This window comes from Oxyura jamaicensis, chromosome Z (assembly GCF_011077185.1).
Source record: "Oxyura jamaicensis isolate SHBP4307 breed ruddy duck chromosome Z, BPBGC_Ojam_1.0, whole genome shotgun sequence".
NCBI lineage: Eukaryota > Metazoa > Chordata > Aves > Anseriformes > Anatidae > Oxyura > Oxyura jamaicensis.
The window spans coordinates 76,333,700-76,353,915 of NC_048926.1; the positions used below are offsets into that span (position 1 = coordinate 76,333,700).

General features: G+C 38.6%; 1 protein-coding gene and 1 long non-coding RNA gene across 5 annotated transcripts in view; one reads left to right on the plus strand and one right to left on the minus strand.

The window, feature by feature from the left end:
* Window positions 1–15,489, minus strand: part of LOC118155819 — a 16,678-nt gene extending 1,189 nt beyond the window's left edge. The window contains exons 1-2 of the long non-coding RNA XR_004746033.1: window positions 15,477–15,489; window positions 6,955–6,961 (exon numbers count right to left, since the gene is read on the minus strand). This is a non-coding gene — a long non-coding RNA (uncharacterized LOC118155819). The remainder of the gene's footprint in view (window positions 1–6,954; window positions 6,962–15,476) is intronic.
* Window positions 1–20,216, plus strand: part of VCAN (versican) — a 112,620-nt gene that overhangs the window by 32,368 nt on the left and 60,036 nt on the right. For all 4 annotated transcript variants that reach the window (XM_035309363.1, XM_035309364.1, XM_035309362.1 and 1 more), the window contains exon 6: window positions 8,289–8,582. In XM_035309363.1, the coding sequence (XP_035165254.1) occupies window positions 8,289–8,582 (294 nt within the window). The remainder of the gene's footprint in view (window positions 1–8,288; window positions 8,583–20,216) is intronic.

Sequence of the window (20,216 nt, forward strand, 5' to 3'; positions counted from 1 at the left end):
TTGTTTGTTTGTTTGTTTGTTTGTTTTTCTGTTGTATTGTACCACACTTGTCCACTGGTAGAAGACTTAGCAGTTCAAGATTTAAGTTTCTGTCAAATTTATGATTTCTTTGTTCACCCAACCAAGGCTGATTCTGCGAAGTATAATCCTTCTCTTGTACTGAGTGCTGTCAGCAGTTCATTAATAACTGCTGGTACTTAGAATCATAGAATCAAAGGAAAGCTTGGGTTGGAAGGGACCTCAAAGACCATCTAGTTCCAACCTCCTGCCATGGGCAGGGATGCCACCCACTGAATTCCCCAGGGCTTGTCCAACCTGGCCTTGAACTTCTTCTGGGGTGGGGCATCCACAACCTCTCTGGGCACAACCTGTTCCAGTGCCTCACCACCCTCTGAGTGAAGAATTTCCTCTCAACCTCTAATCTAAATATGCCCTCTTTTAGTTTAAAACCATTCCCCCTTTTCCTTTCATTGTTTGCCCTTGGAAAAAGTCACTCCCTATCTTTTTTACAAGCCCCCTGTAAACACTGAAAAGTTGCAATTCTCTTCTCCAGGCTGAACATCCCCATCTCTTTCAGCCTTTCTTCTTAGGAGAGGTGCTCTAGCCCTCTGATCATCTTTGTGTCCCTCCACTGGGCTCACTCTAACAGACCCAGACCTGGATGCAGCAATCCAACTGGTGGCTCACCAGGGCAAAGCAGAGAGGGACAATCACCTCCCTCAAGCTACTGGTCACTCCTCTTTTGATGGAGCCCACTTAGCATATTGTAGAGCTGTGCTTAGACATGATTTTTTTTTTTTTCCATAGGAATTTGAAAGTTCATATCTGCATTGTCTGTTCTATTCAATGCCAAAGCTAATAGACTTACTTGTGATAAATAAGTCCTTATTTGGAGAGCTCTTGTCAGTGGGATGACTTCATGGAATAAGATGGTGTTTGATTAATGATTTCAAAATTTGGCCCATAATGAGATGTCATCATGGAAGTCATTGAACAGTTAATGGTCTGTTGGCCAGTATTAGAGATATTGTTACCCCAGAAGGCCATACATGGTGGTAAGAATAATCTCAATACATAGCATAAACGTGTATTGAATTTATGATACTTGTTTGGATAGCAAACAAGTATAGCTGCTTTGTAGAAGCAGCACCATTTCAATTTTCTTCCTTTCTGGCCACATGAAATCACAAAGTTAACCAGATACATGGATTTCTCCTTGAAACATAAAAAAATTAGCTTAAATTAAAACCAGTTGTCTAGGCTAAGTCTTGCCATTTCCTTGCTCTGAGAAAAGCCACAGAAATTATAGACTACACAATTATGTGCAAAATATTTTGAGTTTTGCTAAAAAACATGGGAGAATACTTCTGGGAAGGATTTAAAATTTCTGAGCTCCTAATGATAAAAATAAGAATGTAGAGTCAATATATCATTAAATAAGTACCAGGCATGGGCTCTTACTACAAACTGATTCTACATTCATTATATTTCATTGCATATTTCATTGTATTAAGTGTTAGAAAACATTTAGAATACCTTTAAATGCAGGAGGTGATTTATTAATAAAAACCTTAATCTAAAGCAATTCAGCTCCAAATGTTTGGATATAAGTCTGAGATTCTCCTCACACCTCCAACTTAGAAGTGTCTGCACCACTGTCTTCTACAGGATACTCCCTTGAAAGGAAGTGGTTAATGAGGATGGAGGTTCTGTCTTCAGATAAGGGTGTATATGATTCATTTGACACTGCTGTGATGTCAGAAATGGAGACAAAGTGAAATCTGCTTGCCAAAGCCCACTGATGAAGTGAGGAGCCATGAGAGCATGCTGCAGAGCCAAAGCACAAACTACTCCATGCAGCATCATCTTCTGGCCAAAGCCAGTTAGAAGCCATATATGTCTAATAAGCATATATAATATGCAGATGGGGAGTCATGCTAAGAAAGTTATTTTGGGTTAGCTGTGGGGAAGATTATAAAGTCTTATTTCCATCACCATTTTCATCCCCCCAGTGACTGTAGGGAAGAAAAAGAAAAAACAAAACCAGATGTCCTGTAAATACTTTCCACTTAATCTCATGTGTTTTTTCTATTATCATGGAAATTTGTGTGAGAACAATAATGATTTATAAAGTCATAGTCTAAAATACAGCTTCAGGTGTGAAGTGTCTTCTGTGTTTTGGGCAGCTAAAGATCTTCTCTAGAGCCCATTCTGATTCCAGAGCAACAATGAGATTTTTTAAAAAGGACATGCAGAGAATGGTCTTTTCTTCTCAGTTCATAGCTTTTGATAGGGTCACAGCTTTTGCATTGGCTTCCACTGGATCCCAATTAGAGGAGACTGAATAGGAAATAATGCCATGGTGCTTTTTTATGCAGAATGTGATATTTGAGCTCAGAACATGACAAAACTTGTCTTTAGGGAGTTCCAAAAATCATGACTTCTCAATGTTTTTTGTGAGAGTAAAGCACAAAAGGAGAAAAAAAAAATAAAAAAAAAAAAAAAGTTAATTTTTCCCCTTTGTATTACACCGTGACACTTTGCAACTACAGCAGAGCTATCTAAGGGTACAGCAGTTGCCAAGCTACTTGTCATGCTTGAGGGCAAGCCTGTAAGAGAAGCGTAGCCTTCCAGTCCTGTCAAGTGCAATGGATTCCTGTTCAGCATATATTTTTGCATAAAACAGACCCAAGACAATCAAGAGAGCTTAATTAAATTGTTACTGATGTGTATCAAAAGGAATCGACTAACTTGTTCTAACGTGTGAGAGAAAAAGACTTCTTCAACTTGTCTAGTCTTCTGTTTTAAAGCTGAACCTAGCTGCTTAGGTCTGTGTGCCAAAATGTTCAAAGCAGCACAGCTCTGTCTGTTGTCTCTAAAGAATACAGATGAATGAAGCTGGACATCCAAAGTGGTTTTCCAGGTTTTAATTTCCTAGAGAGCATTTCACCATAATCTGCGACTTTGTTAAGGATACCTCTTTACCAGCCTGGTGTGTCGGAGAAGCAGCCCTTAACAGCAGCAGGACGGAGGAATAGAAGTGCAGCTGAGACAACAAATCTTGTCTGTGCAGCTTGGGAGAGGAAGGCTGAGGCATGAGCTAGATTAATAAACAAGTTAACTGTATGTAGCCTCTGAGGACACTGCCTGTGGTGAAGACAGATAAAACTTTTCAGGTCCATCTTAGCCCAGATGTATATGGGCATTTTTTTCCAGAGTAAGCAAGACAAGGGTAGTGGTCTCTGGTATCTTCATGTATATGTGTACAGGTGGGATTGATGCGGGCAGTATTTCTTCTTCCCTGGTACACAAGCAGTCTGATAGTCTTGTTGGTGACTGCAGCTGCCTTTTTGCAAGGGCCTTCTGGCCAAAGATAGAAAGAAGTAAGGAGAAAATGGAAATTCTTGTGGGTAATCTGTGAATTTTATTATCCATCTGGATTCCCTTGATTTTTCTTTATGTCTTTGTTTAGGCAACACTGAAAGTAGTGGAGGTTGTAGAATCTGAGCACCCAACCATGTGAGGGGCACTTCTTCCCTCTGTTGCTGAGTCCCAGCTGGGACAGTAATAATAAAGTGCCTTGTTATTCAGGGAGATTAAAATGGGTGAAAGGGGGAAATAAATGCAAGGGTCTCTTGGTCATTTCTCCAAATGGGTTGACTAAAAAGGAGGACACTTCATAGGTGGTTGACCAGCCATCATTAACACCAGCTGGTGTGTTACCAGATCTGTAAAAGCATTCAGTGAAAAACTCACATATTCTCTCTTAAATATCTCTGCAGTTTCGTAGAATCCTTCAAAGATCTGTAAAATCTCTGTTGTGTCAAGTGTAAAATCACTTGCATGTGATACCTTCACCTGCCAGTTGTCAGCGACTTGTACCTCATTTGGTTGATCCTGGCACACTACATGATGACATGTGAAGCTGAGGGGATGATGCTGTGCTCTGGGGAAAGATTGCCACATAGCCAGGCTCAAAGAGCTCCTCTAGGAAGTAGCAACACACCGATCCCTTAATTGTGGTTTCATTTATGGAAAGAGAAATTACTGGTGAGGTTTGTGCTGGAGGGCTACAGCTAGATTCATTACTTTTCCCCTAGTCAATACATGTTGTGTACTGACCCCCAGCTATGGTTCTAGCCTGCCCTTATTTCTGTGCTTGCTTTTAAGATGTGTGATTCATAAAATTCACACCTACAAACATGCCCAGCTCAGTGAGATGTCTCTTGATGAGAGAGAATAAGTGAAATAACCTTCAAAGGAATGAAGATTGCTATAAAACTATCTGATAAGTCTGTGGATCTTAAGTTTTTTTCCCTTAGGGCTGATCAGCTTTTGTCTTCAAGGGAAAAAGCTGGCTTCTTCATCTAGCTTAATGTATTTGAAAGAGAGGGGAGAAGGAAAGAGGGGAAAAAGACATGTCAGGTGTTCATTTTAACCAGGCAAAACAAACCCATGTAACAGGAAAGTCCTGGGGGTTCTTCAACTGCTCTGACCACCATGGCTGGGCAATTGACCTGAAACTTGAAATTAAACAGTGACCAGGAATAATACACATTATTTTATTGTCTGCAGTCTAAACATTGTCATGGTCTCCATTTTTCCCCCTAGATCTGTAGGACTAGTGCCCCTCCATCTGCTGGTTTAAGCCTCGGGGTTTGCCTGCATAACTCTGCTAAGTTCCTTGGAGTGGACTACAGATATAAAAACATTGCAGATAGATTTTAACATTAACAAAAGATAATAATGATAATAAAAAAAATCTGCCCTACTCTGTTGTTTGTGGCTATACCATTTGTTTTATCAATGTTTCTCTGAGTTTTTTTGGGGTACTCTCCTAGTGTTTTGGCTGAGGAATGGAGGAACATTCAGATATCATCATAAAGACACTCTACAAGACTGACGGGAGCAATCCTCTTGCTAAATATGGAACCCATTGTGCTGCCAAAAACAGGAATTATTTTTACAGGCTACATGGATTAAATGCATGTTGAGAGAAGTAGGACTAGGACTCTTTTTACATACTATGAACTGAATTTCCACACTGCTGTGGGACACTAATCATGTTAGAAAGGTGACATGGATAGCAACATATCTCATCATATGGATGGGGGAATTCTGTATGAGCTGCAATTGCATAAGGTTGGTTTTAGGAAATACAAAACTTTTACATACCCCTGCATTCCAAGTGATTGCACCGGTGTACACAAACAGTAGGTTCTGACAAATTGACTCTGTGCTCTCTGGGTCAGTATATTCCTGAAGTGCTGTCTGCTGTGTATGCAGTTTACATGACCATAGTCTGCTCAAGGTGAGATGTGCAGGAAAGATTGTGCAGACTTGCTCATCACATATTTTTGGCCTGCTGCAAATGAAATTGATACTATCCAGTTGATGAAGCATCTTGAGAGCTGCTTTCTTCTCAAGTGCTTGACAGTTAGCATAAACCTTTTATTTTTTATTTTTTGGTAATGTGGTTTTGGAAGAAAATTCCAGAAAATTTATATTGATGGGCCTTTATTAAACCCATGCTTTATTTTATTTTACATTTTGTACCAACAATTATTACACATATTAAGTGCACACTCAAACAAACATATAGAAATTTATTTTGTTTTCATACTGAACAGCCAAATTGCAGAGTCATATCTCCTAGGATAAATTTCTGCTACTGGGAGTCTGACTTTTGCACTTCAGTGAACTGTTTTTAAATAGGAATTCTGGAATCATAGCAAACCACTCTTTAAGCAGAACAATTGCAAGCTGCAGTGTTTTAACATGTTCCTACCCTTTATTTTGTCATCAGTGTTCCTGAAATACAGTGTTCCTGAAATACATGAATATTTACTTGGTATATGATGGAATGGCAGTAAAAGCAGTTTACTGATTGCTCTGGTACCATTTTGCATTCCTTGTGAATTTATCCTCACTTTTTTATTTTTTAAATGCCAAATGAGTGGCAAAGAAAAAAAAATGACTTTGGACTTTACTTGCTGGACTGTTCTGGTTAGACTGCATTTTTTCTTAAACATGTGGGTGTTTTAATCATTTAGTTTTTCTGGTAGAACACCCTTTAACAAAGATGGTGTCTGCATGAGAGCAGCTGACTTCAAGAGATGAAAAAATAAATTGCTGATAGTTCAGTAGAATAGACTGAGTATAAAGAAAGACATGCCACCCCTCTTTTAAAATTGCACTACTATCAGTATTGCATAAACAGGCATGTTCCAAGGCAAATTCAAGGTATATTTCTGTATAAAAATCTTCTTGTGCAATTTGGATAGGTAAGTTCTCTGCAAAATGCTCTACAAAAGTACACTTTGAACCCTGTGTTTTGAAATCTCATAGCAAGACAAAACTGCTCTCTAAGTTTCCTTGCTTTAACAGATTGCAGGTATCATCTCAGAGGAATAAATATCTGCAACTTCAATGATGTTATGCACAAGCTTCATCTGGAGGCAGTGATCCAGATTAGTTGATGGAAAATTTGCTTGTTTTTAATCTTGCACTGTTTAACTGTTTTCCTATGTCTTCAGTAAGTTTCACCCAGGAAGAACGCTGTGGGATTTTTTGACGTTATTTTCTTTTTGATGCATCATATTTGTTGGGAGAAAACTGATGAAAAAAAAAAAAATGTTTCCCTTGTCTTATTTTATTGTCTACCTGGATTGATATTATCTGCTTTTTAATTGCAACAATTTTAATTACTAATTTCCATATACACCACAACTGTTGCATGGCTGAAGAGTCCTGAGAACAGAAGGGGCTGCTTTAGAGAGGTCTTTTGTTTCATGATACTTGCCATGGGGATAGTGTTGTGGGATAGCTGCATCAACCATTCTTTATTGGCCATAACACCAGATCTGCCCCTTGATGCAGAAAAAGCTGTTTTCTGCCGAAGTATTTAATAAAAAAGTGCATTGTCTTTATGGTCTGGAGAGCTGAATGAAGCACTCTGGCACTTCTGAGAGTTGAATGATTCTTCACTTTCTGTATCTTAAAGTGTGCCTTATAGACGTGCTCTGTCCCTCAGTTGCTATAGTACTTTACCTCTAAGTTGGACACTCCCTACAGCATGTATAAAGAAACTTACAGGGTGGAATTCATATTACAGCTGTAATAACAAATCAGAGTTTCTACCTAGGAGGAAAAAGAAAATTGGCACGTTGCCTCTTTTCACAGTTGCATTCCTTTCAAGCCCGAAACAAGCATAATATTGATGTGAATGAAAGTGCTTGGGGTGATGTAGTCTGTCTGCCTTTTGCTAGGTTACCTTGAGACAACTGCTTAGGTATGGCAGACTGCATGTCCAGTGTGAATTAGCAGTGCTGTCCATTGTGTTCTGGTCCACCGTACAAGGGGTGGGGAAGAGAAGTACTGTCTGGTAACAAATATTTCAAATTTGCTCTGTTTCTACAACTGAACACATAGATTTTAGGTCTGAAGCCTGAACAAAAACTAGAAAGGAGTCAGCTTACTACTTAATTCCCAGGACACAGACATCAGAGCCTTGATTTCATTTATAGTGTTTGGGAGAACAAGGCAACAGATCCAACTGCATAATGGCAATTTGACTTTGAAGTAAAATACTTGACATGCTATTTGTTTTGTTTCAGTTTCCAACTGAGAAGTTATTATTTTCAAATTACTGTTCCATGGAAACTAAATTATACTAGGGGCAGTCTAGATTAATTCAGCTTTTCACACAAAAAGGGCTTTGTGCACACAGCTTGCCTAGTGCATTCCCTCACCTGTGTTCCCCATGGGGCAAGGTCAAGACTGATGTAAATACAACACTGCAGAGCAGCAGTGAAGAGCATTTCCTTTGTGTGTATGTCTCAAGTGAGATTCTAGTGATGACTAAAAAGGTCAGGTAAAAGGCTTGCAGATGTAAAGGATTTGTTTTACTGAGAAAGTAAATTCTGTTGGACTGGATTTAATTAGCGCAGTTGAGTCACAAAGTCTACTCCAGCAGAGGTCACAAAGGAGCTCCCAGGCTCCTGTTACCTCTGCCTAGAGACTGGGGGAGGGACCCAATCTCTAACCACAATGTAGCTCATTGCATAATTTTTGTATAAAAATGATTGTGCTTTGAGGTACGCACATTTTCATATCGAAATCTGAGACTTTTTATTTTCTGAATATCTGCTTTTTGAGCAAAAGTGTAAGCAAAAAACTGATCAAGCAAAATTTGAAAGCAAACTTACAGGACAGGAAGAGGGGAGCTAAGTTGACTTGGTTGTAGAATTTGATACTCAGTCTTTGTCATCTTTTTCTTCTTCCTCTAGATGAAGTGGTTCATGTTTCCATTCCTGAGAAGCTCACCTTCGAGGAAGCTAAAGAGCTGTGTCGAAAACGAGACGGCGTCCTTGCTTCTGTTGGGAACCTGTATGTTGCCTGGAGAAATGGCTTTGACCAGTGTGACTACGGCTGGCTGGCAGATGGAAGTGTTCGTTACCCTGCCTCGGTGGCTAGGCCCCAATGTGGTGGAGGTTTACTTGGGGTGAGAACCCTGTATCGCTATGAGAACCAAACAGGCTTTCCTTACCCAGATAGCAAGTTTGATGCCTACTGCTATGAACGTAAGCTTTTTTTTAGTTATAATTTTCAGTACACTCACCACTCTAACCCTGAAAAGAATTTAATATATGTTTTGTTTCAGTTCTTGTGGTGCACATCAGTCGTTAAAATTTGTTTTATCAGTATGGCTTTGAAACAAAAAAAAATAGAGGAAAGCCAAACTAAAACAAATGTCTTAAAGTAACATTGGCAGATAGAGGCAAAATTTTAAGGTAAGATTTCAGCCTGGGTACTGTTGTATTTATGTGGAGTGATACACTGTATCCACAATCAACCATGGGATTGTGGAATACATAATTCAGTGTGTGATTGCACCCTGGTTTCTTTTGTGTAAAGTCAATGAACATGAGAACTGAAGAAATGTACTTGACCAGATAAATGATTATCATCTAGCCTGATGCTCTACTTCCCGTGATGGCAGTAAGAGAGGTTGTTTACAGAGTGCATACAAGCCAGGCCTTTTTCAGGTCTCTGAGATGCGAGTGAACTGGGGGCTGTCGTTGGATTCAAGACATTTTGCCACACCATATATTTAGGCTTCTAAAGTAGTTATAATTACTCACCTAATGCTTCATGTGTTGGTCAGCCAGCACTGCTCTAAATTGCCTTTCTTACTGCCATTTCTGTTGCTCCTGTTCTTTTCAGAGACACATCAAGTATTTACCACATCCACATGGTAGATTGCATCAATCTAATCCAGACCTCTTCCATGCCTGTCAGCTTTCCTTTGTCTTTGGGGTTAAATATCACATTGTAACCTCTTCCATCTTCTATACTATCAGCCTGGCTCTGCTATTATGGTGCAGCCACTTGTTGAACAGGTTCCATTTGTCCCAGAAGATTCACCAGCTTCTAGTAAAGCCGAGCTTCTCTTCCCTATAACATCATCTTACCCTTCTGCATTATAGTTGTAGGTCCCTGCCTGTCTCTTAGGCCTTCATGGAACTGACCATGCTTCTTACGCCACCATGGTGGTTCTGGCCTCATCTGTCCAGCCCCCTGCAGAACATCCCTCCTACATTTCCTTCGGCCATTAGTGATGACTACTTACAGCTCCACTTCCCCTACACCTCCAGATAACATTTCCATGCATATCATGATGTGCAACATGTGGGCTGCGGTGTAGGCCTTTCAAATATCACAGACCAGCTAACTGTGTCTATTAGCAGAGGAACCCATCACTTTGTTTCTGTCCTTTAAGATCCCTTCCATCACAGGACTGTTGCTGATGCAAGAGGACACTGATTCTATTGGAAGGTGGGTCACATCTAAGAGATTAGAGTGTGTCTTCCCAGCTTAGACTTATCCAGAGACTTACAGCCTCCTCAGCAGCGTAAGGAAGTTGGACTACTCAAGAATTTCTCTGAAGGCCTCTCTGATGAAGTTCCTTTGGTTGCAAATGGTACTATTGGCATTAAGGAGTAAAGGCAACTTGTGTTGAGTTGGTCTTTAACTACGAAAATAGAATTTGCAGGGGGCTCAGTCCTGTGACTTGTTTTATCAGGCACAAGTGCTTGAAATGTGCATCATGTACTGTCCCCATTTTTGTGAATGATGAGCAAACTGCAGCCACATATCTTTCCAACTCAGGCTTTGAAGGCTCATTTATGAGCAAACCTTACTGCCCGAGAACAAATCCTAACATCTGGTGTAACAGCTCTGACTGTTCTCACACATTCTTACCTGCAATATTTTAAATTGCTATTTTTTTTTTAATTGTTCTTTATTGCTTGGGGGTTAGATGTTGCAAAACTTTGCATATGGAAGTAGTCCTAGTGGACATCAAAGGAACTGCATGAAAGAGTAAGGACTGGTTGCGTTCAGGAGTGTGTGCTTTAATCTGCAGAGCAGAATTTTGTCAAATCACTCCTTCTGTCTCTTCCCAAAATTGTCTGTGATTATATATAAGCATTGTGGGTAAAATTGACTAAAGGGGATGTCATTCATCAGACCATCTAAAACACAAAATAGGGGGACTTTGTGGTTTGCCTGTAATCTAGTCTGTAGGTAGGACAAATTCCAGCTTTTCAATATTTTAGTGTGAGTGAATTTCACCCCTTCCAAACAACATGTGCCTTTTCAATGTATTTTCAGAGAGTTTTACTTAAATAAAATAAAATAAAATAAAATAAAATAAAATAAAATAAAATAAAATAAAATAAAATAAAATAAAATAAAATTGGTAATTTACCATATATCCTAAAAACATCCTTGTTAAGGATTGGGTTGCTCTTTCTGCAAACTGTTGTCCTTTTTACCCAGAAAATAAATATTTCATCAGTTTGCAACCAAAGAAGTAGACAGACTATGGTTATGGATCACTTTACAAGAAAATAATAATAATAATAAAAAGTAAACAGAACCAACATAATTTGGTAGATGGCAGGCTTGCTCTCTAGCAATTTTGATTGCAATCAACATTACATCAGACTTAATTAAATGCTGCCTGTTAGATGACTCAGGTTTTGCCAGATACAACTCCTTTTGTGCAAGGAAATGCAGAAGTACAACGCTGAACCGTATACCCTCATTCAGGATGCCTGTCTACCATACATTTCTGAATTTTTTGATAACTTTCTCTCCTTCTCAGAAGGTGCTCAGAATCTCACAGAAACCAGCTATAATTCTTCATTGCTTTTGGTATAAGATTTATGCATGCGGTGAGTAATGAGACGTACTGCCTAGCGTCTTGGTCTTTCAAATCTCAGACTGAACAGCGTCTGCATAGCAAGCCACCTTTCTGGGGCAGAAAAAGAGGGAGAAAAAAACTCTGCAGTTTAACTTGAGTTTTAGGTCCTTGTTTCAAGTCCTCTTTTATCTAGAAGTTTTCTCTATCACTTCCCAATATTCAGTATTTTCAGTATTCTCGATTTCTTCCCAATATTTCAGTATTTCAGTGTAGTAACGTAACACATGAAATCCTCTATTGGCTCTTCTAACTGCTTTAAACTCAATATGAAGTTTTATACAGTGGTTCCTACAGTACCAAAACAGTCCTCTCCAAGACCCTGATTCTTTACAGTTATTTCCAATACAGTGCCGATAGCTCTTGCTGTGCTCATTAGGTGTCTCACATTACACCTTTGTACTTTCCTCATCACCTGAGTACCCAATCATACTAGCAGAACACCTCTGTGGCTGAAAAAGAATAAAGGAGGGAGGTGGCTAAATGCTTTTATGGTCTGCTGAAAGGAAAAACAGTGAGTGCCTCTGTGGACGAGGAAGGTCGAAGCCAGCTATCCAGGTAGCACCAGTGCCAAAGGTCTGCAGCACAGATGTTCATGCACTGGTCTCAGTTTTTACAGCGTCCCTGTATGGTTTCCTCTTCCTCCCGTGTGAAAGCCAGAGAAGTTTCTATTGACCCAGCTTTGAGTGCTCTGGCTACATGTTGCATGTTTAGTTTGAAGTGCAATGGCAGTGATTAAAGACCTACTCCTGGTGCTTTTACTCGTTCTGAGTAAGACTATATTCCCTGAGTAAGGCCACCAAAGCAAATGCCACCCAGCCCCAGAAGGGATGAGTCTAACACTCAAATTTACATGTACTCTGAAGAAATAGGTCTGTGGCAGAGCAGGCATCTGTTTTAATCATTACGAAAATTTATCTTGCAGGTAAGAAAAGGGCTTTCTTCAGCCCTCCTTAAAGTCTTCACTCCTATCTTCTGATTTAAAGTCTCTGATGGAAAATCACAAAACATTAATTTTAAATTGAAGTTAAAAGAAACCTCAACCAGTGTTTAGAAAATCTGAATTACTTTTAAAAAGGAGTCATAGTGATTAACATATATTAAAGAACAGTAACTTGAGCACTGAATTAAAAACAATAGGCACTAATTTCAACAAAACAGCCAACCTGGACAACATTTAACAGTACACTTAAATTCAGAATTTTAACCTCAGCTGTTTCCTGGTTAAAAAGTTACATTGTGCAAAGTGTCTTGACTTTTGGAAAATAAGAGGCCCAGGCTAATAATACATGATTTAAAATCTAAAAATCTTGTTAAAAAATAAAAACCTTCTTCACTTTGATCACAGATTTTTTGACTCTATAGAAACCACATGGCCCTGAGTTTCTGAAACATTATCCGTGTGTTTTATCTCATCTCTCCATGACTTTTACCAGACTTCTTAGTTCTTTTTTTCTAAGAGGTACCTAATCACATATCTGATGAGGCTTGAAAAACTTTCTGTTTGGACACATGATTAAGTATGTGAAGCTTCTTGGAGATCATCATCAGAGGAAAAGCTTTTCAAGTGTGAAAATGCAGGACTTCTATTCACAGTTCAAAAAAAAAAAAAAAAAAAGTAAAAAAGAATTAAACGAAGAACAGTTATGGAACACTGGTGTTTATTTATAAGACAATAAAACAGTTTCAGCAATGAATACTTCAATTTTAATGGGTACCTACTTAATGTTTAGCTGCTGCATAGAGCTATATGCTATTTAATCCTGTCACCTATCCTATCCCACATCTCATCAAGTTAAATTCATCAGGTTAAACCTTGCCACAGACTTCAACAGATGTTAGATTAGGCATTTTGTACTACAGCATCTGTAGAAAAATTGTGCTCCAGGAATGCACTATTGTGCACAGAAATGCAAAGCAATATATATATATGGCTTTTGTGTTATATACCTACAGCAAAACTGAACTAGATGAACTACATACAGAGGAGTGCTTGAAGTTTTGAAAAATAAATCTGTGTTTTGCTGAGAAACACTGGTTTATTAAAGCTGAATACTTCCGTGGACCTGTATTGATTTTGGCGAACCTCTCAGCAAAACATTTTTTGCTTGATTCAAAACACGTCTACCATTTTGGAGTCATTTCTCTGGACTGACCATTTTGTTTCAGATTTGCTCTTTCATTTCAACTTTCTTTTTCATGCACCTTTGCTGTTTCTCTTCATTTTAACTGGAGATTAGAAAATTCTAGTTCAGAGACAGATGCTGCATGGTCATCCATGAATGGGGTTCATGTTGTTTTGATTGCTCTAATACAGCCTCATCAAGAGCGGCTTTGAGTCGTCTGCTGCTCGTGACTGGGGGCATGCTTGTTTGCTGCTTTGTCTGTCTAATGCTTAAAATCAGAGTGTATTTTCACAAAGGAGACAAAGGAAACAACAGCCTTTGTAATACACAACAGCCCAGGACTTTGCAAGACCAAAGGGGAAAATAATTGTCTCTGTGCAAGCCTCTCCTCTGCTTACCCCATAACCTCTTCAACCTGAACCCGTAGTTTCTTGCCAGATCTCACTAGAATGTGGGATTTTGTAACCTAAGGTGACTTGAAAGCAGTCTTTTGCTATGCAGGCTGTTGAAGTGGGGAAAGAGAAAAAAGACTTCCAGCATGAGCCACCACAAGCACAAACTGCTGCCCAGAAACATCAACTGAGCTTGACTTGTCCGGCAGCAGAAAGGATAAAATTTTTAGGCATAGCACAAAAGCTGGCAGAAAAATTGTTGTCCTCCTTTTGCTGCATGTGACTTAATTTGGAAAACTTTTAATAACTAAGCAGATCTATCCTTCTCCACAGCAACCGTTGGTAGCTACATGTCCCAGCTATTTCCTGGATGAGAAGATTATTTCCAGCCTGATGTCGGGGACAGTATTAGGGCAGATCTGTGCATTTTTGATCAGTTTGAGAAAGACTGCAGAATTCTGGAGACATTAGGCATGGTGATACTCTATAAACAATATTGTAAATCTGAGGAAAAATATATATTTTTTTAAGTTCATCTTAGGAGAAGCACAGTAGAGTAGTGAGAATGTTAAAGCCAGTGTCCTCCACCACTTCACAGCTCAGTCCAGTATCAGAATGGGCAAAATACCTTAGAAAGGCAAGCATTTGAAGGTGATGGCACTGACCACAGAGTATGCAAGGCTGTTGGCTGTGCTTATGCTTCCCTTTCCTCTCAGTAGAGGTGAGGTCTTACCTACACACAGCAATTCTCTGGCTTTATTATTTTGCTGAGGTGGTGGATTTCTGTTGTTCTCTCACATATGCTTAATGAGACCTACATAGCCGCAGAGATATCCAGAAATAAGTCAGACTAGGTGCAGGAGGAATACATACCCAAAGCTCTCTGCAGGGTCTGTAGTAATAGGCAGGCATCCCAAAGGCTGTGCCCAATAACAGCTTCTAGTGTGTTTCTTATTCCACCCTGCCACGTTCACATGGTGGAGGAATTGTGAGAAGCCATGCAGGCCATGCTGAAAATGGGCAAGAAGGCCCCAACCTGTGCCACACACTTCACTAATATCTGGCCCATAGAAGGAGGAGGAGGTGTTGGCATGGCGTGAAGCATGAAGACGGATAACTTGGTTTATCAGTCAGCCCCCTGGACCAAGTCCCATAAACTTGATCCAACTGCAGCTCTTAGGTGGCTCAGGAGATATAACTTCAGAAGGATGTGCTTTTTGCCAGAGAAAGTGAACATGCATTTCTCTGAGTGATTTCACAGGTGGGTTCCTGGAGAGCGGACACTGAGGGCAAACACTGTGAACTAGGGCAAAGGGTGGAGAAAAGGGGACATGGTGGCAGGCATTTTCCTTTCATTCCCTCAGATCACTCAAAGGACCAGGAAGCAAGGATGGGATTAGGAGCAACAAAGGGAAAAGTTAAAGATCCACTCTTTAGGTATTTAAGTGGAGGAAAAATAAATTGTCTTTGCTCTTTATTACCTGTGCTCACTGCTGTGGGAACTGTGTAACTCATGGGACACAGGGGTAATTTGTCTCCTTTCACAATAGGTGGGGAGAGCAAAGCAGCAAGATTTTTGGTGTCTGTTCCTGACCCAACTGACAACCTCAGCTCTCTTTATTCTTCCATCATTTATTATTATTACTGCATTCAGATGACAAAGTTTGTTGCTTCTATTTAGTGCTGGGACACATATTTCATTAGGAAGAGCTGACTAAGGAGAGTCACCTGTATTTTGTCTTCTTTTGGCAGTTTCATGACATGAAAGTTTCATAACATGAAAGAGAAATGCTTTTTGCTATAATTCTTTGTAGATAGGCAGGTTATAATTTGTTCACAGAGAAACACTTACATCTGGGGAAACTGGGATGTAACATCCTCCCCCCTTTAACCATCTGACTTCAGATTTACTAAATAGCAAGTGGTTTCATTTAACAGGATTTGTGATCACAGATCTGGTAGTGCTGCTGCCTCTGCTGTTTTCTTAGCTGGCAGAAAGGAACCTTAGCCAGTACTATGAAGAATATGCATAATCTTTCTTTTTGTTTTTAAGTTTTTCTTGTAAATTAGGTAGACTGCTAGCTATCTATTTATTTTAATTATTATTACTCTTTTTAAAAATGTCATTCAGTTTCTCTGGTTTTGCACATTTGTATAAATGGAGAAGGATACTGCATTTGATTTTTCATTATTTTTCTCATTATATTTGGCTCATGTTTTGATGGCAAAACACAGTGCAGGTAAGTGGGAGTATGTGCCTAGAATTATGGGGAAACTGTATACTGCAGTATCAGATGCTGAAGCCTCCTTATGGTCTCACACATCCCATGTGAAATGAAAAACACTCCACCTCCCCTGTTCGCCATTCTGCTTCCTGAAATGAATGAGAGAGAGGGTACTGAGTAAGTGTAATAATGGCAAATTTCTGGCGCAGTCTGTAACACAGAGGACCAGTTTTTATTTTTTACTGTTTTGATCTGGTCTTACTCTTAGGCTTGTCCAGTAAGTTAAACTCCAGCTAGCATAGCTTGCAGAGACACAGGAACTTTGAAGGTTGTCCTCTCCACCAGGGCTGGTAGAAGGGAAGGGACAGGCACGCAGAACAAACTTAATAAAGCAGCAAACAGGAATGGACATGTAACAATGTATTAAAATGAAACAAACAAATCAGCTTGCTAGTGTAGACATCATGCTAAAAGTGAGTGGCAGACATTGAACCATTAATTTGGACTCTTTCAACACTAGTGATATTTGGAAGTGTTTATTTTGGCTGCTAGGATCCACAGAAATAATTCAGTGTTTCCAGGTCTTGTAATTTAAAACATTTTTTTTTACAATTGTTCTGGGTGATGGCGATGACTCAGAATAATCTCCTTTCTTTTTTCCCTCTTTTTTTTTCTTTTTTTTTTTTTTTTTTCTCTTTGTAGGGACTATGTTCATCCAGGTTCTTAAGTAAATTCCTAAATGTAAACACACAAGCAATTTTTTTGAGTGCAAAGGAACTGCTCAAGCGGTTCTTTTTAGACACATGGTTAAGATTTTGTGAAAATGATTATGCTGAAAATGTATATATATATATATTTAAATTATAAAAGTAATAATATATATTTATAATCTTTAAAATAAGCATTTTCTTCCCCAGAAAGTACAGCCAGATATCCTGAAATTATTATTAAACAGCACAGAACATATTAAAGTCCTTATTTGGTAATTGCAAAGTTAAACTATTTATGAAGTATAGCAGTGTGATTTCCTGAAAATATTGAAAAAATATTAAGCTTTAATATTGCTCCATTATTTTAAATCCTTAGTTAAACAATGGTGGGAGATAAAAGGAAAAAAATGTTGTATGGTGAAAACATAAAATAAATAAACAGAGAATGAAAATATATACTATCTCTGTAAAACCATATACTGCATCCAAAACCAACTTCATTCAGGCTGTTCAATATAAAAGGAATAGATTAAAAACCTACATGATAGTCTTTGATATGAGCAGCTGTTGGTGAGATAACTTGCTTTCTTGCTTCTAATATGTTCATGAATTTTACTAGGAAAATTTGCCTCATGTCTTGTATCAGAAGAATGACAAAGGAGATAGCATATTGCATGCATGATGCAAGGAGTACGGTAATACAAAACATCTGGGTGGAGAGGACAACGGTTCAAACTGATGGTCAGCCTATTAAAAAGGCCACCTTGTCTTCTTGTCTTTGCTTTTCTCTTTTCTCACAGAGAAAAAAAAAAAAAAAAAAAAAAAAAAAAAATTAATAGATTTCTCCATGAAGAAGCATCTTTTTTTTTTTGATCTGCTCAAAAAAGTTTGAGAACCTGAATTATGTTTATGAAAAGCCTAATATATCATATTTATGATGAGGCAGTTTTAGCTGAAGTTGATATGAACCAGAATTGCTCTTTGCATACTGGCAATTGCCTGTCCACTTGCATAGAAGAGATTTGGTTGTTTATTGATAAACTCTTTAAAATACATATATACTTTTCTTAAACCAATATATGAATTAATATTTACTGAATCAAATGCACTTGGTATTTGGTCAGACTAACTCCATTAATGCATACACCTATCTTATCAAATAATTAACAGATAATGACATATGAACAACAAGTAACAGGCGTACACCTGTGAACTTTTGGGTCTCAAACATTTCCATCGGGAAGTTATTTAAATGGTTGTAAGTGTAAACAATTTCCTAGCAGTGAGGAAATAAAATTACCTTTTTCTTCACAGATTGTAAAATATTTATTCACGTCCTCATTTTTGTGTAGCTTTGTTGAATAGTATTAGATACAAATATTCTTTTCAAGAGTAGTTTTCATCTTCCCTTAAAATACAGTAATTGGACACTGAATGAGTAAATAATGTTGGCTGGAAGGCAAATTTGGTCTGCATTAGGGAAACTCATCATGTGCTTAGAAAGGATGATATGGGACTATATGCTGCCTGCTTCCCACCTTGCCATAAAGAACAGCTGTAAGACAAGCCTGTGGATTTTTCTGTAGAAGAGTAGCAATTACCAACCACCACTCAGCAAAGCAGTGCTAACCTATGTATCACTCCCTGCTTGTGAGATGAAACCCTGTGGCTTAAACCAGCCCAGTGCACTCAGCAATGAAAAGCAGTGTAAGACACAGTACTGTTTAAACATTTGATTATGTGAGCACTGTCTCACACTCAAATAACACATGAGCAATGATAAGCAGGCACTTGAGGTTGTAGAAACCCAAAACTCAAAAACCACTGTTGTTAAGGCTTTGCTTTACTTAGTGGGATTTCAAGAACTTTACTCCTTTTTGCTCAACTGAATGCTTTAACCTACAAAATAAATAAATAATATATATGTATATATATATATATATATGTAGCTGGATCTCCTTTATAAAGCCACATGCATGCACAAGAAAGATCTAACATATGGTAGAGAATGAATTCATTCCTTTTTTTGGCTGGCAAAGAAAACTACCACTTTTAAAAGCAGCGACATCATACCTTTCTAGTCTCACAATTTCCTTTTCACTTCCACTGCTCTATCAGGAAAGTTATTTTTCCTTACTTCACTGGTCTGTAAATCCACCTACTCTAGAAATCCTAAGCAGACAGCATCTGGCAAGCTGCTTCTGTCTACACCAGGGTAAATCAACTAGCACTCTTGTAAAGGTGAAACTTTCAAAGTTTGGTGTGTGAAACTGAACAAATATTTGTGTGACCCTAACTTACACATGCAGAATCCATATCAAAGAACCACCCAATTTGGCATGGTTGTGTGAAAGTAACTGATCTGTGCATATATACTGGGTATGCTTAAGCATAAACTCCCTTACAAATACATGCCTTCAGGTGAGCCTTCCTATTTTTTTTTTTCCTTTTTTTATGCTCTGTTATTTATGCATAGTATTAACTCCTTTACTTTTCCCAGCATTACATAACTTCCAAGTCAGAAACTGCTGCATTATCTGGAACATCTTCATCCCTGTACGCCAGGCAGCAAAAATCCAATTTCAGAACACACTTTTCCCCAATAACAGACTAGTATGCATATCTTACATTAGGCAGAGTTTCCTGATCTCTTTTACTAACTCACAGCAATAGTAAGGAGCCCTTGGTTTCAGGATTGTCTCATAAAATACTGTATCTGATTTGATTTCTGCATTTTAGAAGAATAAATTTATTAGCTGAAATAGATATTCAGCAATATCTTATTTTGAAAGATGCTATACATATAGTTGTGTCTGTCTCTGGTAAGCAGTTAGTTCTCTTGCACACAACCAGTTTAATACATTCTTCATATACTTGGTGTGATTTAAAGTGCCATATTTTGCTTTTAACTGTCATCCATGTAAGGCTCCTGACTCTCGGTCACTTGGCAATCAACAGTACTGATCTTTGACATTCACATCTTCCACTTGTCCATACCCATTGCCCTTCTGAAGATGACTGATCTGGAAGAACTGGAAGAGGGGAAGATGTTTCCACCTTGGGTGGAAATCTTTTCCTGAGTGAATCTTGTGTTCTGAGCACAAACTCACCTTTTTCAGGAGTTTTAAGTCCGATATCAGACTTTGGAATGGGATGCATTTCTTCCTCTGGTAGGGTGGAAATCTGTATCAGGAGAAGGCATTGGATGGGTAGCAGGATTCTTCAAACCATCACACTTTGCTTCACTGGAAAGACTTTGCTTTCTTTGTGTCTTGTTAGATATCTAGCATAGTGACACCCTTTCTGCTCCTATCATTCAGAAGATTCAGCGCTGCCTTTTCATGTTCCACACCCCCCCAAGAAGCACTTTTCTCTGTGGAGGAGGTTCAGATGCATATCTTTGAAGTGTTTTCCAGAGATCAACATCATTACAGTACTAAGTTTATGGTCCTATGGTTTACTGTTCTCACCTTTACCCATAATCTAAATTTCTCTGT